General features: G+C 39.6%; 1 protein-coding gene across 3 annotated transcripts in view; it reads left to right on the forward strand.

The window, feature by feature from the left end:
• The window catches only part of LOC139724051 (solute carrier family 23 member 1-like), a 53599-nt gene that overhangs the window by 23016 nt on the left and 13520 nt on the right, over window positions 1-17063 (forward strand). For 2 of the 3 annotated variants that reach the window (XM_071635248.1, XM_071635250.1), the window contains exons 2-5: window positions 6725-6946; window positions 7412-7569; window positions 12892-12980; window positions 16759-16811. In XM_071635248.1, coding sequence (XP_071491349.1) covers window positions 6725-6946; window positions 7412-7569; window positions 12892-12980; window positions 16759-16811 — 522 coding nt within the window. Of the gene's footprint in view, window positions 1-6724; window positions 6947-7411; window positions 7570-9483; window positions 9573-12891; window positions 12981-16758; window positions 16812-17063 lie in introns of all 3 variants that reach the window. The other variant, XM_071635249.1, reaches the window with a different exon arrangement.

Genomic DNA, 17063 nt, shown 5'->3' on the forward strand with positions numbered 1-17063 from the left:
AGGATAAAATAGCTGGCATTGCTGTTTTCATGATAAGTACACCCAAAGGAACAATATCCACCAACTTTTGTCCGTGACCCCCTTCGGCTGAATAAATCCATTTTTCGGGGTCCCTTTTTGTGGTCCGTAGGCTTACGGTACAGGATGTGACTTGCCAGCAATTCATTTTATTGACCCTTGGCCACATCCTTATACGATGAGACCATCAAAAAGTGTGACCCTTTTCAGCTGAATAAATGCTCTGGGCCCCCGGTCTATTATGTCATCATCAGGCTCATGGTACGGCTATTTGAGGGGAAATGAGCTGTTTTTAATTTACGCACGATATGAAGTAGGCCTACACATTTCGTGTCTTTATCACTTTATGTTTACACTACCTAGGTTCTGCGATATTATGTGATTGGATTGGCTCATTTAAGAGTGTACGAAGAACTGGCTCTCCAGTGATCCAAATTATTTTTTATTAGTGTTCAATGAATAATTATGTGTCTTATGACCGCTATAGAAAACAATAGAAAAAGACTTTGTTTGATAAGTCATTTTGGAGATTTAATTAGTATCATGCGAATACAACTGTAATTTGAGCGACGTGTTTCATCTAACTTACGAGGCACTCCAAATACATGATGGACATATGATTGGATATAGGCATATATTCGACGAGAAACATTGAGAGAACTGAAATAGCTCCGTCCGTCTCACGGAGTTTCGAATCGCTCCAATTTTGTTATGACCATCAGCGCAATTTTTGAGCGCAATGCCGACGAAAGCTCTCGCCTGTCTGTTTGTCTGTCTGTCGGTACATAGGGCCTACTATAAAGGGCTTTTTACACTTGTAAATTTTTGCTTAGTCCCGTACCAACGGTGGGGCTAAGGGGGGCCTTAGCCCCACCGTTGGTACGGGACTATCCTTAGCCCACTTTCTGTTTACACTCGTTTTTGCCAAAGTGGGCTAGCCCCACCGATCATCCCGTACTATCTGGCCCTGCAAAATAGCAGGGTTAGCACCGCAACTGCGGTGCCAAGCAAGCGAGTGTAAACAGAACGAAAAAATAATCCGGGGCTAAGCCACGGAGACGAAGTCCGACCCCCACTGACCAATTAGAAACGAGGTAATCAAGTGCTGCCGGTGCGTGCGTGTACGTGTACAGTGCACAACGTAATCATGAATATTCATGTGGTTTGGAAAGTACCGGACTAAGAAATACGAGTGTAAAAAGGTCAATTTTCTCCTTAGCCCCGGACAAGAGCTTAGTACGGGACTAATTGGCGAGTGTAAAAAGCTGAAAAAATTGGTACGGGACTAACGATAGTCCTGGGTCAGAGAAGTACGGGGTTAAGAAACACAAGTGTAAAAAGGGCTTAAGCCAGTTCACAGTTAGCACTAGTCTGCAATGACCTCTCCAACCACAGACTTTGCAAAACATGGAATAGTCTTCAAGAAGAAGCTGTTGAAAACAGCCAGGCAGGAAGTGGTAATTTGCATGTCAATGCTGCATGAATGGCTTTCGTTAATGTTACTGAAAAGAATGCACATTCACCTGTACATACCAATCTGCACCTGATTCATTTACAACACAGTTGTCATGAAGCCTTATCTAGGTTTTGAATACCTCAGTTGCAAATCCATTTCAAGAGAAGGTCTGCAATGACCTTTATCTGCACATGCTCAGATTGGAACTGTGAACTGGCTTATTGATGTCGGTCGTCATCACCGTGACCTTTCGTCTTCACTGAGAGCTCTTTCGAATCCGACATCAGCGAGACCATCGTGACAGTTGCATTTTTGTTGTAACGAATACAGTTGTACATCACATCAAAATAGTATGAAGTGCACGATCTTATAACCTTGTCACAGTATTTTAGTATTAAATCAAGGAGGTACCTCCTCGGTAAAACGTTGACCACATACCACTGATTTATTATGTCTACTTTATGACCCTGTCCAACGGAAGAGAAATAGGAATTGTTTAAATGAGTTTAAACAACAAAGTCAGGAGACTAATTCAGGTAACGTGATAATCCTCGATAACATTTCATTAGCAGCGGCGGATCCAGGGGAGAGCGCAACGGGCGCACGCCTCCCCCCCCCCTATTTATTTATTTATTTTTTATCAAATCAAAAGAAATCAGAAGAAAAAGAATTGGGGCGGTTGATATTGTAAAGGCGCCTCAACTTTACGGAATTCCTGGATCCGCCAGTGATTAGTGTAGAACTTGACACAAATAGCATGAGCACTTTTTTCAGCGTTCACTCATCCGCTCGAGTTCATAAAATACACCTATCTTTATCGAGCAGCCTCCTGATTGTGAGCAGTTAGAGAGGGTCAAAAGGGCAGACGTTGTTTTTTTCGAAGTTATCTCGAAAAACAGCGTCGAAACTGGGATAAAATGCACACACGAACGCACACACACGCACACACGCACACACACACACACACACACACACACACACACACACTTTTGCACTGAAGATTTCTGTTATTTACAAAATGTTTTCATTGTCAGGTTTGGCCCTACCCATGGGCACCTCAGCTGTGAAATGATAAGACTAAAGGGGGAAGGGAGGGGATTGCGGGAGGGGGGAACGACATGAAAAGAAGCGTCCCCAATTCAAATCTATGTGATTAAATCAATATTCTCCTCTATGTCGGGTGCGAGGAAATACACTGCGATAATCTGTGATGAGCATCACAGTCCACACACATATCCTTGTCCCAATAACCGGAAGCAATGTGGTGACTATCACTTATCATTGCACTTACCGTGTTTCCCCTTTTTCTTGTGGCTGGTTTCAAACATTGTAGAATTGTAGAATTTTGAGGAATCTTTTAGAAGTGGCTATCACTCCACTATATTGGTCTGAGGAATAAGATATCGATATGTTAGGCCTACAGGTATTACTGGAACCATGTGTGTGTGTGTGTGTGTGTGTGTGGGATGTGTGTGTGTGTGTGTCTTTCTTTCTCTCCGTCTCTAAGTGTCTGTGTCTATGTGTGTGTGTCTATGTGTGTGTGTGTGTCTCTGTGTGTGTTTAAGTTCCTCTTCGTCACGATGCAGAAAGGACAAAAACTCAAGCATTCATTCACCACGTAGCGATAGGTGCCTTTATTAATCACTCGAATGCGATATTATACCTTATACGCAGAGTAAAGCGTTCTTGGTTGGTTGAATGAGCACGTACAGGTGACTATTCATATATACACCTCGAATTACAGTGGCGTATCTAGGGGGGGCAAGGGGGGCACGTGCCCCGGGCGCCACTCCTTGGGGGCGCAAAAAAAACGAGAAAACGAAAAAAAAAAGAAAAAAAAAAAGAAAGAAGAAGAAGAAGAAGGAAAAAAAAAAAAACTTGCCCGGACGGGGGAGGAGGAGGGGGGGGGGGGGGGGGGGGGGGGAGGGAGAAGGGGGCAGAAAACCAAATCAAACAAGATAAAAACAAAACATGATGATGACACGGACAAATAACAATGTTTATTGTGTTATTGTGTTCACACAAGAATTCCGAATTCCATGTTTTGTAAGCTGAAATACAAAAATTTTCGGCTCGCTCGCTGCGCTCGCCCGCCAAAAATTAACAACAACAAAAAAAGAAAGAACAAAACGTAATGATGACGCAGAAATATACAAATGTCGACTCATTACTCGCGCATACAAATTTAGAGTATTTTTCAAGTCCTCAGTCTGTTGGTGTGAATCGTTATCTATAAGGCCGTCACTGTATCTTGATTAGAATTGTAAGATTTAATAAGCAAAAAAGACAAGAATTCCATGTTTTGTAAGCTGAAATACAAAAATTTTCGTCTCGCTCGCTGCGCTCGCTCGCCAAAATTTATCAAAAAAAGAAGATAAGAACAAAACGTGATGATGACGCGGAAATAAATAAATTTAGACTTACTCGCGCATACTAATTTAGAGTATTTTTTCAAGTCCTTAGTTTGTTGTATAAATCGTTATCTCTAAAGCCGTCACTATATCTTGATTAGAATTGTAAGATTTAATAAACAAAAAACAACAAGAATTCCATGTTTTGTAAGCTGAAATGCACAAGTTTTCGGCTCGCTCGCTGCGCTCGCCCGCCAAAAATTAACAACAACAACAAAAAAGAACAAAACGTGATGATGACGCAGAAATATACAAATGTCGACTCATTACTCGCGCATACAAATTTAGAGTATTTTTCAAGTCCTCAGTTTGTTGGTATGAATCGTTATTAATAAGGCCGTCACTGTATCTTGATTAGAATTGTAAGATTTAATAAGCAAAAAAGACAAGAATTCCATGTTTTGTAAGCTGAAATACAAAAATTTTCGGCTCACTCGCCAAAAGTTATCAAAAAAAGAAGAAGATAAGAACAAAACGTGATGATGACGCGGAAATAAACAAATTTAGACTTACTCGCGCATACTAATTTAGAGTAATTTTTCAAGTCCTTAGTTTGTTGTATAAATCGTTATCTCTAAAGCCGTCACTATATCTTGATTAGAATTGTAAGATTTAATAAGCAAAAAACAACAAGAATTCCATGTTTTGTAAGCTGAAATACACAAGTTTTCGGCTCGCTCGCCAAAATTTATCAAAAAAAAGATAAGAACAAAACGTAATGATGACGCAGAAATATACAAATTTCGGCTGACTCGCGCATATATACTAATTTAGAGTATTTTTTCAAGTCCTTAGTTTGTTGGTATAAATCGTTATCTATAAGGCCGTCACCATATCTAGATTAGAATCTTAAGATTTAATAAGAAAAAATGACATGAATTCCATGTTTTGTAAGCTGAAATACAAAAATTTTCGGCTCGCTCGCTGTGCTCGCTCGCCTAAATTTATCAAAAAAAAGGAAGACGATAAGAACAAAACGTAATGATGACGCGGAAATAAACAAATTTCGACTTACTCGCGCATACTAATTTAGAGTATTTTTTTCAAGTCCTTAGTTTGTTGTATAAATCGTTATCTCTAAAGCCGTCACCATATCTTGATTAGAATTGTAAGATTTAATAAGCAAAAAAACAACAAGAATTCCATGTTTTGTAAGCTGAAATACACAAGTTTTCGGCTCGCTCGCCAAAATTTATCAAAAAAAAAAAGATAAGAACAAAACGTAATGATGACGCGGAAATATACAAATTTCGGCTGACTCGCGCATATATACTAATTTAGAGTATTTTTTCAAGTCCTTAGTTTGTTGGTATAAATCGTTATCTATAAGGCCGTCACTATATCTAGATTAGAATTGTAAGATTTAATAAGAAAAAAATGACATGAATTCCATGTTTTGTAAGCTGAAATACAAAAAATTTCGGCTCGCTCGCTGTGCTCGCTCGCCTAAATTTATCAAAAAAAGAAGAAGATAAGAACAAAACGTAATGATGACGCAGAAGTATACAAATTTCGGCTGACTCGCGCATACTAATTTAGAGTATTTCTTCAAGTCCTTAGTTTGTTGGTATAAATCGTTATCTATAAGGCCGTCACTATATCTAGATTAGAATTTTAAGATTTAATAAGAAAAAATGACATGAATTCCATGTTTTGTATGCTGAAATACAAAAATTTTCGGCTCGCTCACTGCGCTCGCTCGCCAAAATGTATCAAAATTTATTTCATTTAAATCACCCTCAAAAGACCCCTCTTAGGTGCTTGAAAAAGCATATCATGCGGACCTTTTTTTAAAGTCCCTAATATACCGGGATCGGGTTGGGGTTGAACACTTTTTCAGAAATTAGGGGCGCAATTTTCGCGCTTGCCCCGGGCGCCGTTTTCCCTAGATACGCCACTGCCTCGAAAGGGAATCTGTTTATGCAGGGGACCTCCCTGGTTTATGTTGCCCACTGGTCTTTTGGGTAATATCTTTTCGGGGACTTATGGCGAAACTAGTCATCCCAGGTCTCCAAGGGGTAGCGGAAATGTCGGAAAAGGGTTGTATCATGTATCGTATAACTAATTGATAAGGGAACTATATCCTCAACTACGCAGCCAGGCCTCCATACCCTTTACCAATATGGACGTCGAATGGATTACAGGACGTGTGTGTACAACAGGTTTAGGCTGACGACGTGCCGGTCGCTGGATTGTGTACCAGTATTCTTTCGTTGTTGTTTTTTATCACATGGGGGACCATTCTACGCAAAACAAGAATAATGTCTCACGGGAGTGTTTACAACCTTAACTATGGTACCTTTCGGGAGGTAAATGACGTATCGGTACGCCATTCACCGATTTAGTATGTACGAAGCAATGGAGTCAGTTGAGGGCACAGCATATAATGAGGGGTTTCTTTTGGGGGGCTTGTTGGATGCGCTAAGATTGACAGTTTCTTTTGCAGCGCGAGACACGCTCCGGGCACCGGCATTGCCCATGCTGGGCGCCAAGCCTTTGATGCCCTCTCTTTTCTTCCTGCCATCGAAAAAAAAAAATGAAACTGCCATAATAGAGCACAATTAGTCATGTATAATCATTATACCCCATGATTCCAGAGTGTGATAGTGACAATGGTAAGAGCAGTTGGGACGATGATGCCTGCAGTATAACAAATTATGCTGATTCTTGCTGGTATTTGAATAGTTGTTCAGTAAGAAGTGAGGTTAATATTATACTTTCAATATCACGATACTTCCATTCATAACGGCGTGCACGTGTCTACGAATACGCCTATACTGTTGCATGTACAGGTTAATAGTATACTTCTCATTAACCTTTATCTACTTTACCCCTACAGGCAAATGAGGAGAAAACGAATGTCGAAAGCAATGGCCAAGACCAGGCCGATGTTGCCTACCAGAAGTACAGCGAGCCCGAGGATGGCGGCGAGGAGGTGGCCCCCGAAGTCAGTGATGCCCAGGCACAAGCCGACGCCATTTTGAATCGTCTGAAGAGCGTGGTGACGTACGGAATTGAGGACAATCCTCCGTGGTACACAACGATTATCCTCTCTTTCCAGGTAAGACAAAACTACAGAGCTATATAGCACTGATAGTAATCCAGCAGCAGCATGTTACGCTTTTAATCCTCGTGAACTCTATCACGTTACCATAGTGACAACTCAATTAATGCAAATTATTTATCGAGATTTCTTCTCTTCAAGTAGTGATTAAAGGGTAGCTACTCATGATTACCAATATCCAAAAAGCAAGTTAATGTATGCGAGACTATAAGGGCTTTTAAGACCTATTGCTTCTGTAGGACTTTCTGTCATTGATTCTCAAGTGAGGCTTCGAATGAGGTTAAAGATCATAATTATAGACCAACATCCTTTGCCTATGACTGACCTATGGATAACATTTGAAAATTGAGTGTGGAGCCTCAACCTTCGTGTAATCTTTGTTTTGTGGATGTTGCGGAGAGGCCTAGAGGAGGGTGATAAAAGACTCCTAAAAACATATTGGTTTTTTATATCCTTCTTCAGCATTTTCTGACGATGTTCAGTGGAGTACTAGCCATTCCACTCATTCTGTCGGAGAGTCTTTGCCTTCAGGAAGATCTGGTGACCCTGTCAAAGGTCATCGGGACCATCTTCTTTGTCTCGGGACTGGTCACTGTTCTGCAGTCAACGTTCGGCGTCAGGTAAAGAGCTTCCTCGCCTATTACAACGCGCATGTTAAAATTGACAGAATGTGCCCGGGTCATACAGGCGTTACACTGTCCCGAAATAGGGCGAAAACGGGTACATGATGAACAAAATTGTCATTTTCGGCTCTGATCGTATAAACTTCCTGCCATTCGTGAGGGCATACCTTAAGTCATCGTATGACCGTCGATGGAATTTCTCGAGCTCCGGCAGCAACTTTGTAAGCGGTGACAAAATCTTCGGCAAGCCAAAAACAGCTAAAGTTTATTATATAATGAAGACTTACATCTTCGTGTAGCCTTCTAGTGTGGTCATTGTGTAACCTTCTGTAGGCAACGCATTTGTTTCGGCAGTTGATTTGCTTTTAAGCAAGTTCAAGGTCAACTTCATGCAAAATTGAAAATTCCATCATCCGTCAATTTCGAGACAGTGTGATGCCACCAAAATGGATACATTGATATAGAAGCGATGTGATAGCAAAATTATGTGTAACATAATGATATGTGAATGTGTGCGTGAGCGTAAGTTCGTTTTGAGCTAACTACACATTTGTATTCAGGAGATGTGGTGTTGAAACATGTTGACTACGATATAACAATCAAGTATCAGAAAAGTTTACAGCGAGTTTTCAAAGACAATCATTGTGAAAGTTTGTATATCCCTCTCAGAACTCTTGAATTATGCCAATTCTTCTAACCCTGCAAAGTCAGATAAATTCTGCAAATTGACAACTACGCGACTAAAAAAAATGCTCGTTCGTTTTGCTGTATATGATGACACTCAATGGAATCCTAGATCCTAAATTTCAGATTGTCACTGAGGTACAAGGCATTTGGTAAGTTGACTAGGACTCAGTGAAAATAAATACCACAAAGGTTTTTAGGGTCTTATGAGGTGTATTCGAATACATGATAGTAGCGACATAATTATCATAAAAACGTTCGTATATTGTGTCATGATGAGCTGTTTGGCAGTGCTGGTAGTGTTTTCTTACAACGTGCCGGTGGCAAGTATACACAATAAAATGTAAATAGGCTTACTAAGTGTTAGTAGAACTAATTCTGTGGTGATCAATGGTTTCAAGGGAAACGGTGGTTAAAGGACAAGTCGACCTTCATATACATAAGGATTGAGAGAATGCAGCAATATTAGTAGAACACATCAGTGAAAGTTTGAGGAAATTTGGACAATCCGTTCAAAAGTTACGAATATTTTAAGTATCTGCGCAGTCACTGCTGGAAGAGAAGCCCACTACAGTGTATGATGTCATATGCGAACAACTATATAAGGAAAATAAAAAGAGAATTTCACAAAACTTCACTTTTGAATAACGTGCACATTTCTTCGACTTCCTACTGACGTATGTTGAGGGTAATATTATTCCCCCTGCCTTCTGAAAGAGAGAAGTCGAGTGTTCTTTTCTTATGCGAGAAAAATGGCGCGTTGAATTTTCTTTATTCTTTCTTTATAATGTTGTACTCATGTGACATCACAAGTTATAGTAGTCTTTTCATCCAGCCGTGACTGAGCAGAAATTTCAAAAATTAATAACTTTTTAACGGATTGTCCGATTTTGCTCAAACTCTCACTGTTGTGTTCTACTAATATTGCTGCATTCACTCAACCCACATGTCTATGAAGGTGAACTTGTCCTTTAACGTTATTTACTGTTTCGGGTTGCATTTTTCGATTTTCTTCCAAGATCATACTAATTTTTAATGTGAATGACCTATCTTAATGTTTCCGTAAAATGTGATTACTTAGCCACATGATATTAGCAAATTGTGTCGCACCTTTTCTTTCGTGGTTTTAAGTATATTTTTATTTTCGTTCGTTTTGATTTGCTCCATTTCTACGGTTTCTGTGTCCTCCTTTGAAATAAAACTTTGAATGATTTTGCCCGTTAAAAGGCTGCCAATCATTCAAGGGGGTACCTTTGCATTCCTCCTGCCGACGTTTTCCATCCTCCAGCTAAAGGGTGACTGCCCAACTCTTGAGGGTAAGGTGACTAGCTCCCCCTTTCTGGTTTATTGATCAGAGATTCCCGCATCATACCACAACATTTTATGCATTCTTCCTTCCATGAAACTACCATGATGGAATCTGTACTTTCATGAGTTCGTATCTATCACGACAACATGACATTAAGTAGAAATTTTATTGATAATAAAATTATATACCCATACTTTCAAACTCCCACCGTCTGTTTTCCATGCGATGTTGTTCCATAGTGCTGTTTCAAAACTTCATCTCGTCTCGCTGGCATAGGAAGCCAGAGTGTTGCTTGAATTCCTTTACACAGTCATATCAGCTATGCTTTATAGAATATCGTGAGTCCAGAGAGAAATGCTTTCAACTTTCCTAAATAGCTAACTGCAAACTCCGTATCTCTCGGTATTTCTGTCCTTTATACCATTGAAGTCATTCTTTATCGTTTGCTGATGAAACAAAAACCCAGCTAAAGTGCTTCATAATAGTTTTTAAATATTCATGAGTTAGGGATAGAAACAACCAATGTTAAGTATTGTTAAATACATAAAATATGAACAATACTTAAAATGTTGTATCTAGAATAAACTGTCTACAGTATGGTTTATTGAGAAAGATAGTGATATCTCCTTATACTTTAGGCTTTATTGCGAAATCTTTACGTGGTATGCTGTTTTGTGATTATACAATATGTCGTATACATGCATCAAATGTGATAACTCGAACATTTTTTTAAATCAGTGCTCCAAATGGTAAAACAGAACCTTCAAAGCTCTTATACATCGTGTAGGGTCATTTTGACGAAGAGGCAAAGGATTGATCATTGTACGCTCCATTTCGAAAACATGAATTATCAAGCCATGTCAATCATCACATGCAGGTATCTACTGTTACCATTGCTGTTGGCATCGTTTATCACTAGTCACTAATCACGCGAAAATCAGTGTCCTGTACTCGTAAAATGTGTTGTATTTTGAGGTCATTCAACATTGTCGTACTTGTATTTGTGCGTTCTTATTTCTGAAGCATTTACGTGTTTTAGATACAATATCTTTTGCGAATTTCCAAATGCGTAGTGAAGCAGAAAGTATAGAGACGGCCTGTGCGCTTACTAATATGACTGTGCAAAGTTTCTCTTTTTCGTCAAAAACGATATGAAGGAACGATGAGTTATTTTGGTATCGCGTATCCTTTCAAGTTTCAAAAATGACCGGCTGATCGTTGTATTGTACTGACCAGCACTGATGACACACAAGAAGATTTTTATCAACATATTCTCGTACAGTGTATACGTAATATAATCAGTGCAGGTTGCATTATGGATGTGTTGTGATTAGATCTGCATGGCCAAAAGTTCTCCAACTGTTCGAAGCGAAGATTGCCTGAACCTCCTCACAGAAATCTGGTTACGGACTATACTGCTAATAATTTACCATCCTGCATGCACTGATCCATGCAGATGATCTTGCCCAAGTATTAGTGAAAATTGGAGAACCTATACGTTTTACGGGATTTTAATGAGAGCTCTTAAACGAAACAATTCTGTGCAGGTGGAGTAGAATCTCCATACGAATAAAAAAAAGATTTACGAAAGAAGGATTAAAATTCCAGGCGGGCTGGTAATTAGGCCCTACTCCATTTCAGCCGGTCCATCATGATACAATTCAAACCACCGATTTAACGTATACGGAGGCCTACAGCATAACAGCCATCTCTCCCTCAACATCATTCCAATATATCGCAATGTCACACAAGGACTAGGCTGGCTGCTCTTGGGTGTCTGCAGCCTTAACCCTTATACGCGTCTTGTGAGCTTTGTAGGGGGCATTTCGAACGTTGCGGATTCCAATCCGCTGACAGGTTTGTGAATTATGTTTCACAGGGTACATACTTTCTCCTGTGTGAAAAGATGTCGTCTCCCACGTTTTTTAAACCACTATTGGGCGCTTGTGCTAAAAAAGACGATAAAACAAAAGAAGATGAAATAAATCAATTTAACTCTTCCGAATTCAAAGCATCAGCATACATGCTCATGATCTATTCATCGAAATATGCTTGATTTGACCCAGAATAGGGAAGTGTAAACATAACCTGAGATTTACGTTTGACCTTTAAACCACGCACTTGCAAGCGTGTTTACACTTTGTGAACATTAGGTGTTGAGGACTGCTCAAGGAGTTATAGGCCTACACCAGCGACATCCAGCACATGCATCTTCGCTTGCATGCAGTGCTGCCATTAACAATTCCTGCATTTAATGGGCGCTGATATCGCCACTTTGCATCAAATCTAGACAAACTCAAGCCGTGATTTTCTTTATAAAGGGGTGGAGCTGACTCAACAAACAAGAGGAACATAAAACTTAGTCTATGTAGTAACATCGTAATTTTCCATCATTTCATGTGATTAGGTCAGAGCCATATAACCCTCCGCTTGACGCAGCACACACTACAAGTTCTATTCCCAGGTTCAAACCAGGGGGGCATTTCATGAAGCATTTTTGTCCGACAACTTGTCGGACAAATTTGCTCTCAGCCAATCAGATGCAAGGATTTCAGTAGCTTTTAACATTTTGTCAGACGAAATATCTGACAAAACGTTTCATGAAATGCCCCCCAGACGTTTATTCTTCCCCTCCGAGACCCCAGGAAAATAAATCAAATGTCATGCATGTCTGCTGTTAGTAACACGAAACATCTTGTAGCGACAGTGTCGTTAAGTTGTCAGAGAAAGAGAGAAATATGTAATTTTTTATTGTGCTTGAATGGTAAATGGCTACAGTTTAAAGAGAGAAAACAGAAAGAAAACCTTGATATGAATTATTATACTTAAAAATATGATTCTTTTTTTTTTTTTTTTGGTCACGTGACCGAACGTAATAACTGGTTTACCCCTACGCCCTATAGCCATGATTGAACTTGAGTGCGGAGGTGTTGGAACCAACTCGTACTGCCCCCCCCCCTTATCCTCTACGAGTCTTGCACAACACTTATGTCTTTGTAACATTTATATATAACATGCCAATTCGAACTCAGTAACCTTCCGCACCTGTGATTCCCGTGGAATGGAGGAAGGAAACCTCTTGACCCTGTGTTACTAGGGGATCGGTGCACAAATGATAACGATAATGGGAACTTGACCGGTCTCGGTAACACCAGAGGGGGTCTCTTTTCTCGTGGTCGATACTCTTGAGATCCCACGGTACGCCGCCCGGATATGCCGCCAAAGCTTCATGACCTTTATACGAACTTCTCTCTATTAAACTGTCTTGGTATGTAATCATTAAGACTCAGTGTAAGTGTTTTGTATTACCGTGTCCTGTATCATAGGTTGCCCATAGTGCAAGGTGGCACCTTTACCTTCCTCCTACCGACGTTCGCCATTTTGGGCATCCGGGGTGACTGCCCTACTCTGGAGGGTAAGGAGTGAAATAAAAAAAGTCAAGATTGTCAGTGTGGAAAAATCCTTACCAGAAATTAGAAGCAGAACTGGGGAAGAAAAAAAAGAATATATACGAGGGGATTTTAAAAGCCCATTGTTTTTGTTGTTGTTGTTGTTGTTGTTGTTTTATTTTAAAAACAGTAACAGATACCATAAAGATCAATAATTGTGCACGATCCTACCATTTGGAGTATATCATCTGCCGTGTTTGCAACACAAGGCTGCATGTCGTTTTGCTTTTCATGGAATTGTTACGCGATTGACGGGCAAATGTCAGAATTCTAATAACGATTAACTAATCTATCACCACTTCTTGATACTATTCTTTTCCACCACTTCCTGATTATGCCCTACTATATTGGTATATATACTCCATTCACAGCACGCAGTCCACTTTTTTTTTTTTTTTTTTTTTTTTTGCCGGTGAATCATCCCCAAGCATAATTTGTGTATCATTCCTACATAGTGGTCTTCATCAAACTAAATCGCTCAATCGTCATAATCATGCAACTGCATTACATTGTAATTAAGCGCAGCAAACTATAGTGACTCAATCGTCATAATCATTTAATTGCATTATGTTGTACTAAACACATCAGACTAAATCGCTCTATCATCGCAAACTAAATCGCTCAGTCGTCATATTATCATGTAACTGCATTACGTTGTACTAAACATCTAATTAAAGCGATCTATTGTGATAATCACATAACCGCATTTATATATACATTGTACTTAACACCAAAGACCAATTTTGCAACTCACACTTGATGTATAATCACTAACTCTTTTGGTTTTCCAGCTAGAAGGCCACATCTCGCTTAACTACCCACCTTTGGTAACCTTGCTCTTTTCACACCTTTATATCTAAATGATGTCTTCCAGTTGATTGGTGTCCATACGGAAAAAAGAAAGAAAGCTAGAAAAAAAATCTCTTGCAAAACGGGCAGGCGATTTGGGTATTTTCTTTTACCACAAAATGAGAGTATAGTAATAAAGTTGATTCACTGAACTTGGGTAATGGGATGTCAACTCATAATCAACATTGGAGTAAAAATAATGTAGAGACTATTATATACCAGGCAGTGATAGTGGAAGTTCTCTGGGTATGCCACGTTGGATGTCAGAATAAATGTGTCTTCAAACTGTGTTACTTTGTATTATGAGATTGCTAGGGAGAAGGTTTCAAAATATGAGGAGGAAGCGTGTTCCAGTGTTTTGGAGCAGTACACACCTCACAAAAGGTCATACAAAAGTATTATCAGGCTTGACGGAATTTCAATAATGGCGTTGTAAATTTATATAACCTCTGACACATGTTTGAATGGGTCACGTTATTTAGGTGTCAATAGCTATTTTGTGATTGTGTCGCCGTTAGCCAGTAATGTGATCGGGATAAATGAAAAGACAAATTTCAATTTCGAGGTTTCCCTGAACACACAGTTATCACAAAAGAACTGAAATTCAAACTGTTAGAAGAGAAGCCTACCGGTTTGTTTCTGAGGATTGAAACTAGTGTTAAGATCTATTTTTGAAATCAACAGAGCCTTATAATTCTGTTGTCCAGTTCTTCTCCGAAGACGGGAGATACGTTTGGTATCAATGGTCGTATGTGGGTGCACGCCACGAGACCGACACCCATGAGTCATACAGCCCACGAGTCATACAGCTCACAAGTCATCCCTGTTACAGCCCATACAGCTCACGAGTCATACAGCCCATTAGTTCGACACTAAGCTAACAAGGCCCACGAGACAGACACATTAAGCCCCGTGTTGTATCTGTCGAACTCATGGACTGTTTTTACATAGTGTCAAACTCATGGGCTGTATGACTCGTGAGCTGTATGACTCATGGACCTGTTTTCAATGTCGAACTCGTGGGCTGTATGACTCGTGGGTGCCGGTGTAGTGGGATGACCCCGTTGGTGTCGTGGATATCCAATCTTCATTCAATTTCATTTATTAATTTCACTTACCAGTAACCTCATAGCTCTTTTCGTGTGCTTCTGCAAATACATTATCACCCCCACCCCACCCCCACCCTTTCTCTCTTCTCTCTCTAATACAAGTACTTAGCACGAGTATACAGGCACAATTACCTAAACTTTCCAGTGTATTTCAGGATTAATTTGACATGTATATTTTAGATTTTAGATTTTGATCAGTGGAAATTGAAATTGATCAGACAATATAAAGTTGTCGTTGTTGTTGTTGTTTGTTTGTTTGTTTTGTTTTTTTTTTTTGGGGGGGGGGTTATAGGGATTGATATTGGACGTCATTAATAAACAGACTCCAGTGACAATCATCTTGTTGTTGCAAGTCTGTGCTTCATGAGAGCCATCGAAGACCAACATTCACTGAACACATGCACTATGTCATTTCATCGAATTCAAATCCACTATTTGGTATTTTTATGAACAGTTTTGTGCACCAGCACAAATAAATTGAATAAATTGAAATAGTGATGACAAGCTCTGATAGGAACATCAAAGAAACACGAGTAGTTCTTGGCGTATTTTGTCACCTGCTTATTGGATTTAATATTAAAGATGCTACTTCAGCAACAATTAATGATCACAACATTGACCATCATGCCATAGCAACTAATAAGCTTTCAGGGGCCTCTTGCATTAAACCTTTTACCTGAGAAAATTCTGGTAAGAATTGAAAACTGAGGTTAGCATGATACCGCCATTAGACTTTGACGCATGACAAACTCTGTTAAAAGAAAAGAACGAACTTTCGTTTTCTCTGGTAAAAAGTTTTATGCAACAAGCCCCAGGTGTTGTGTTCACTGAAGAGAAAGTGAAATTCTATCAAGAAACAAACATTGCCACTTTTTCATGCACTGAATAATAGAAAGTGGATTTCCACAATCATCGTACTACGTGGGCACGTTTTTCTTTCTTTCCAGCTTTCTTTTTTTCTATCTCCATGAAAAGTCATCCGTTTGTAAACATAGACGATGTTCCGGTAGCAAAATATTCGATGACAGACATTGATGCTGAATATCCTCTTGTCAATCAGAATTCAAGGCAATTGAATCACTTTCCAATTCCGCCAACAAAGTCGGACGAGGGATGAAATTCTGACCTCATTTCCGAGTTGCGTAGGATTGTTGGTAAGCTCTTGACAAGTTGACATTGCCCCTGACATTGGTGGATAGGTCTCCATTTCCCTTTTAATGTGGTGTTATCAGCGGTCATGGAATTTCGATCAAAGTTTTTGGTGTGCAGTTTGTGGAAATCCTGCTGGTTTATGCGGGATAAAGTCGGGATAAACTCGTTCGTGTAGGCACGACCTTGGTACTCATTGTTTATAGGCTGAAGGAAATTAAGGGGAAAATAACCGCAAAAACGAAAGTTCTTTGACTGAAATATTCATATGATGTATCGGAACAAGGTAACAAGAGCAAATTAGCTGAAAATGTCCCCCGTAAGTAACGGCAAAGTCGAGTAAGCTGACTTTTATAGCTATCTCGAACTTTATCGTGATGCCATGATGGTTTAACCTCTGACCTGTTGCGGAATATCATGACTTTTGGAATAGTGTTGGTCTAATAATTTCGTCTTACAACTGACTTACTTCTATAGCGCATTTGATTTCAATGCTTTTTCAACAAGTATTTAATTCTCTGCTGGATCGATTTTTCTTTAATCAGTTTATCAGATATGCCTTTCCTCTCGGTCAGGAAGACATTGATTCATTGCATCCACGTTTTTGTTTTTTCCTTACACCCTTCAACATGTATAGGCAACGCCACCATAACGGAAATCCGAACAGAGTTCCGGTCTCGGATACAGGAGGTAGGTAAACCTGTCAAACGCCGCGAATTATTAGCACCGAACGATGGTGGATAGTATACTGTATAGGCTGTGAAAGACATTTTAGGCAGGTAGTTTGATTGTGTCGTGTTACTCGGGTTACAGGACAAAATTGGAATACTATACCCGTATTTGTTTTTTTATCATTATGTAAGGAGGAACTGTTATTGCAAGATATCGATGTTTTGATGTGACATGGTCAGGGATATGTGATACTTCTCAAAATGTGTGTTT

This window comes from Diadema antillarum, unplaced genomic scaffold, assembly GCF_040938485.1.
Source record: "Diadema antillarum isolate AM-2024a unplaced genomic scaffold, OU_Dant_1.0 scf00000205, whole genome shotgun sequence".
NCBI lineage: Eukaryota > Metazoa > Echinodermata > Echinoidea > Diadematoida > Diadematidae > Diadema > Diadema antillarum.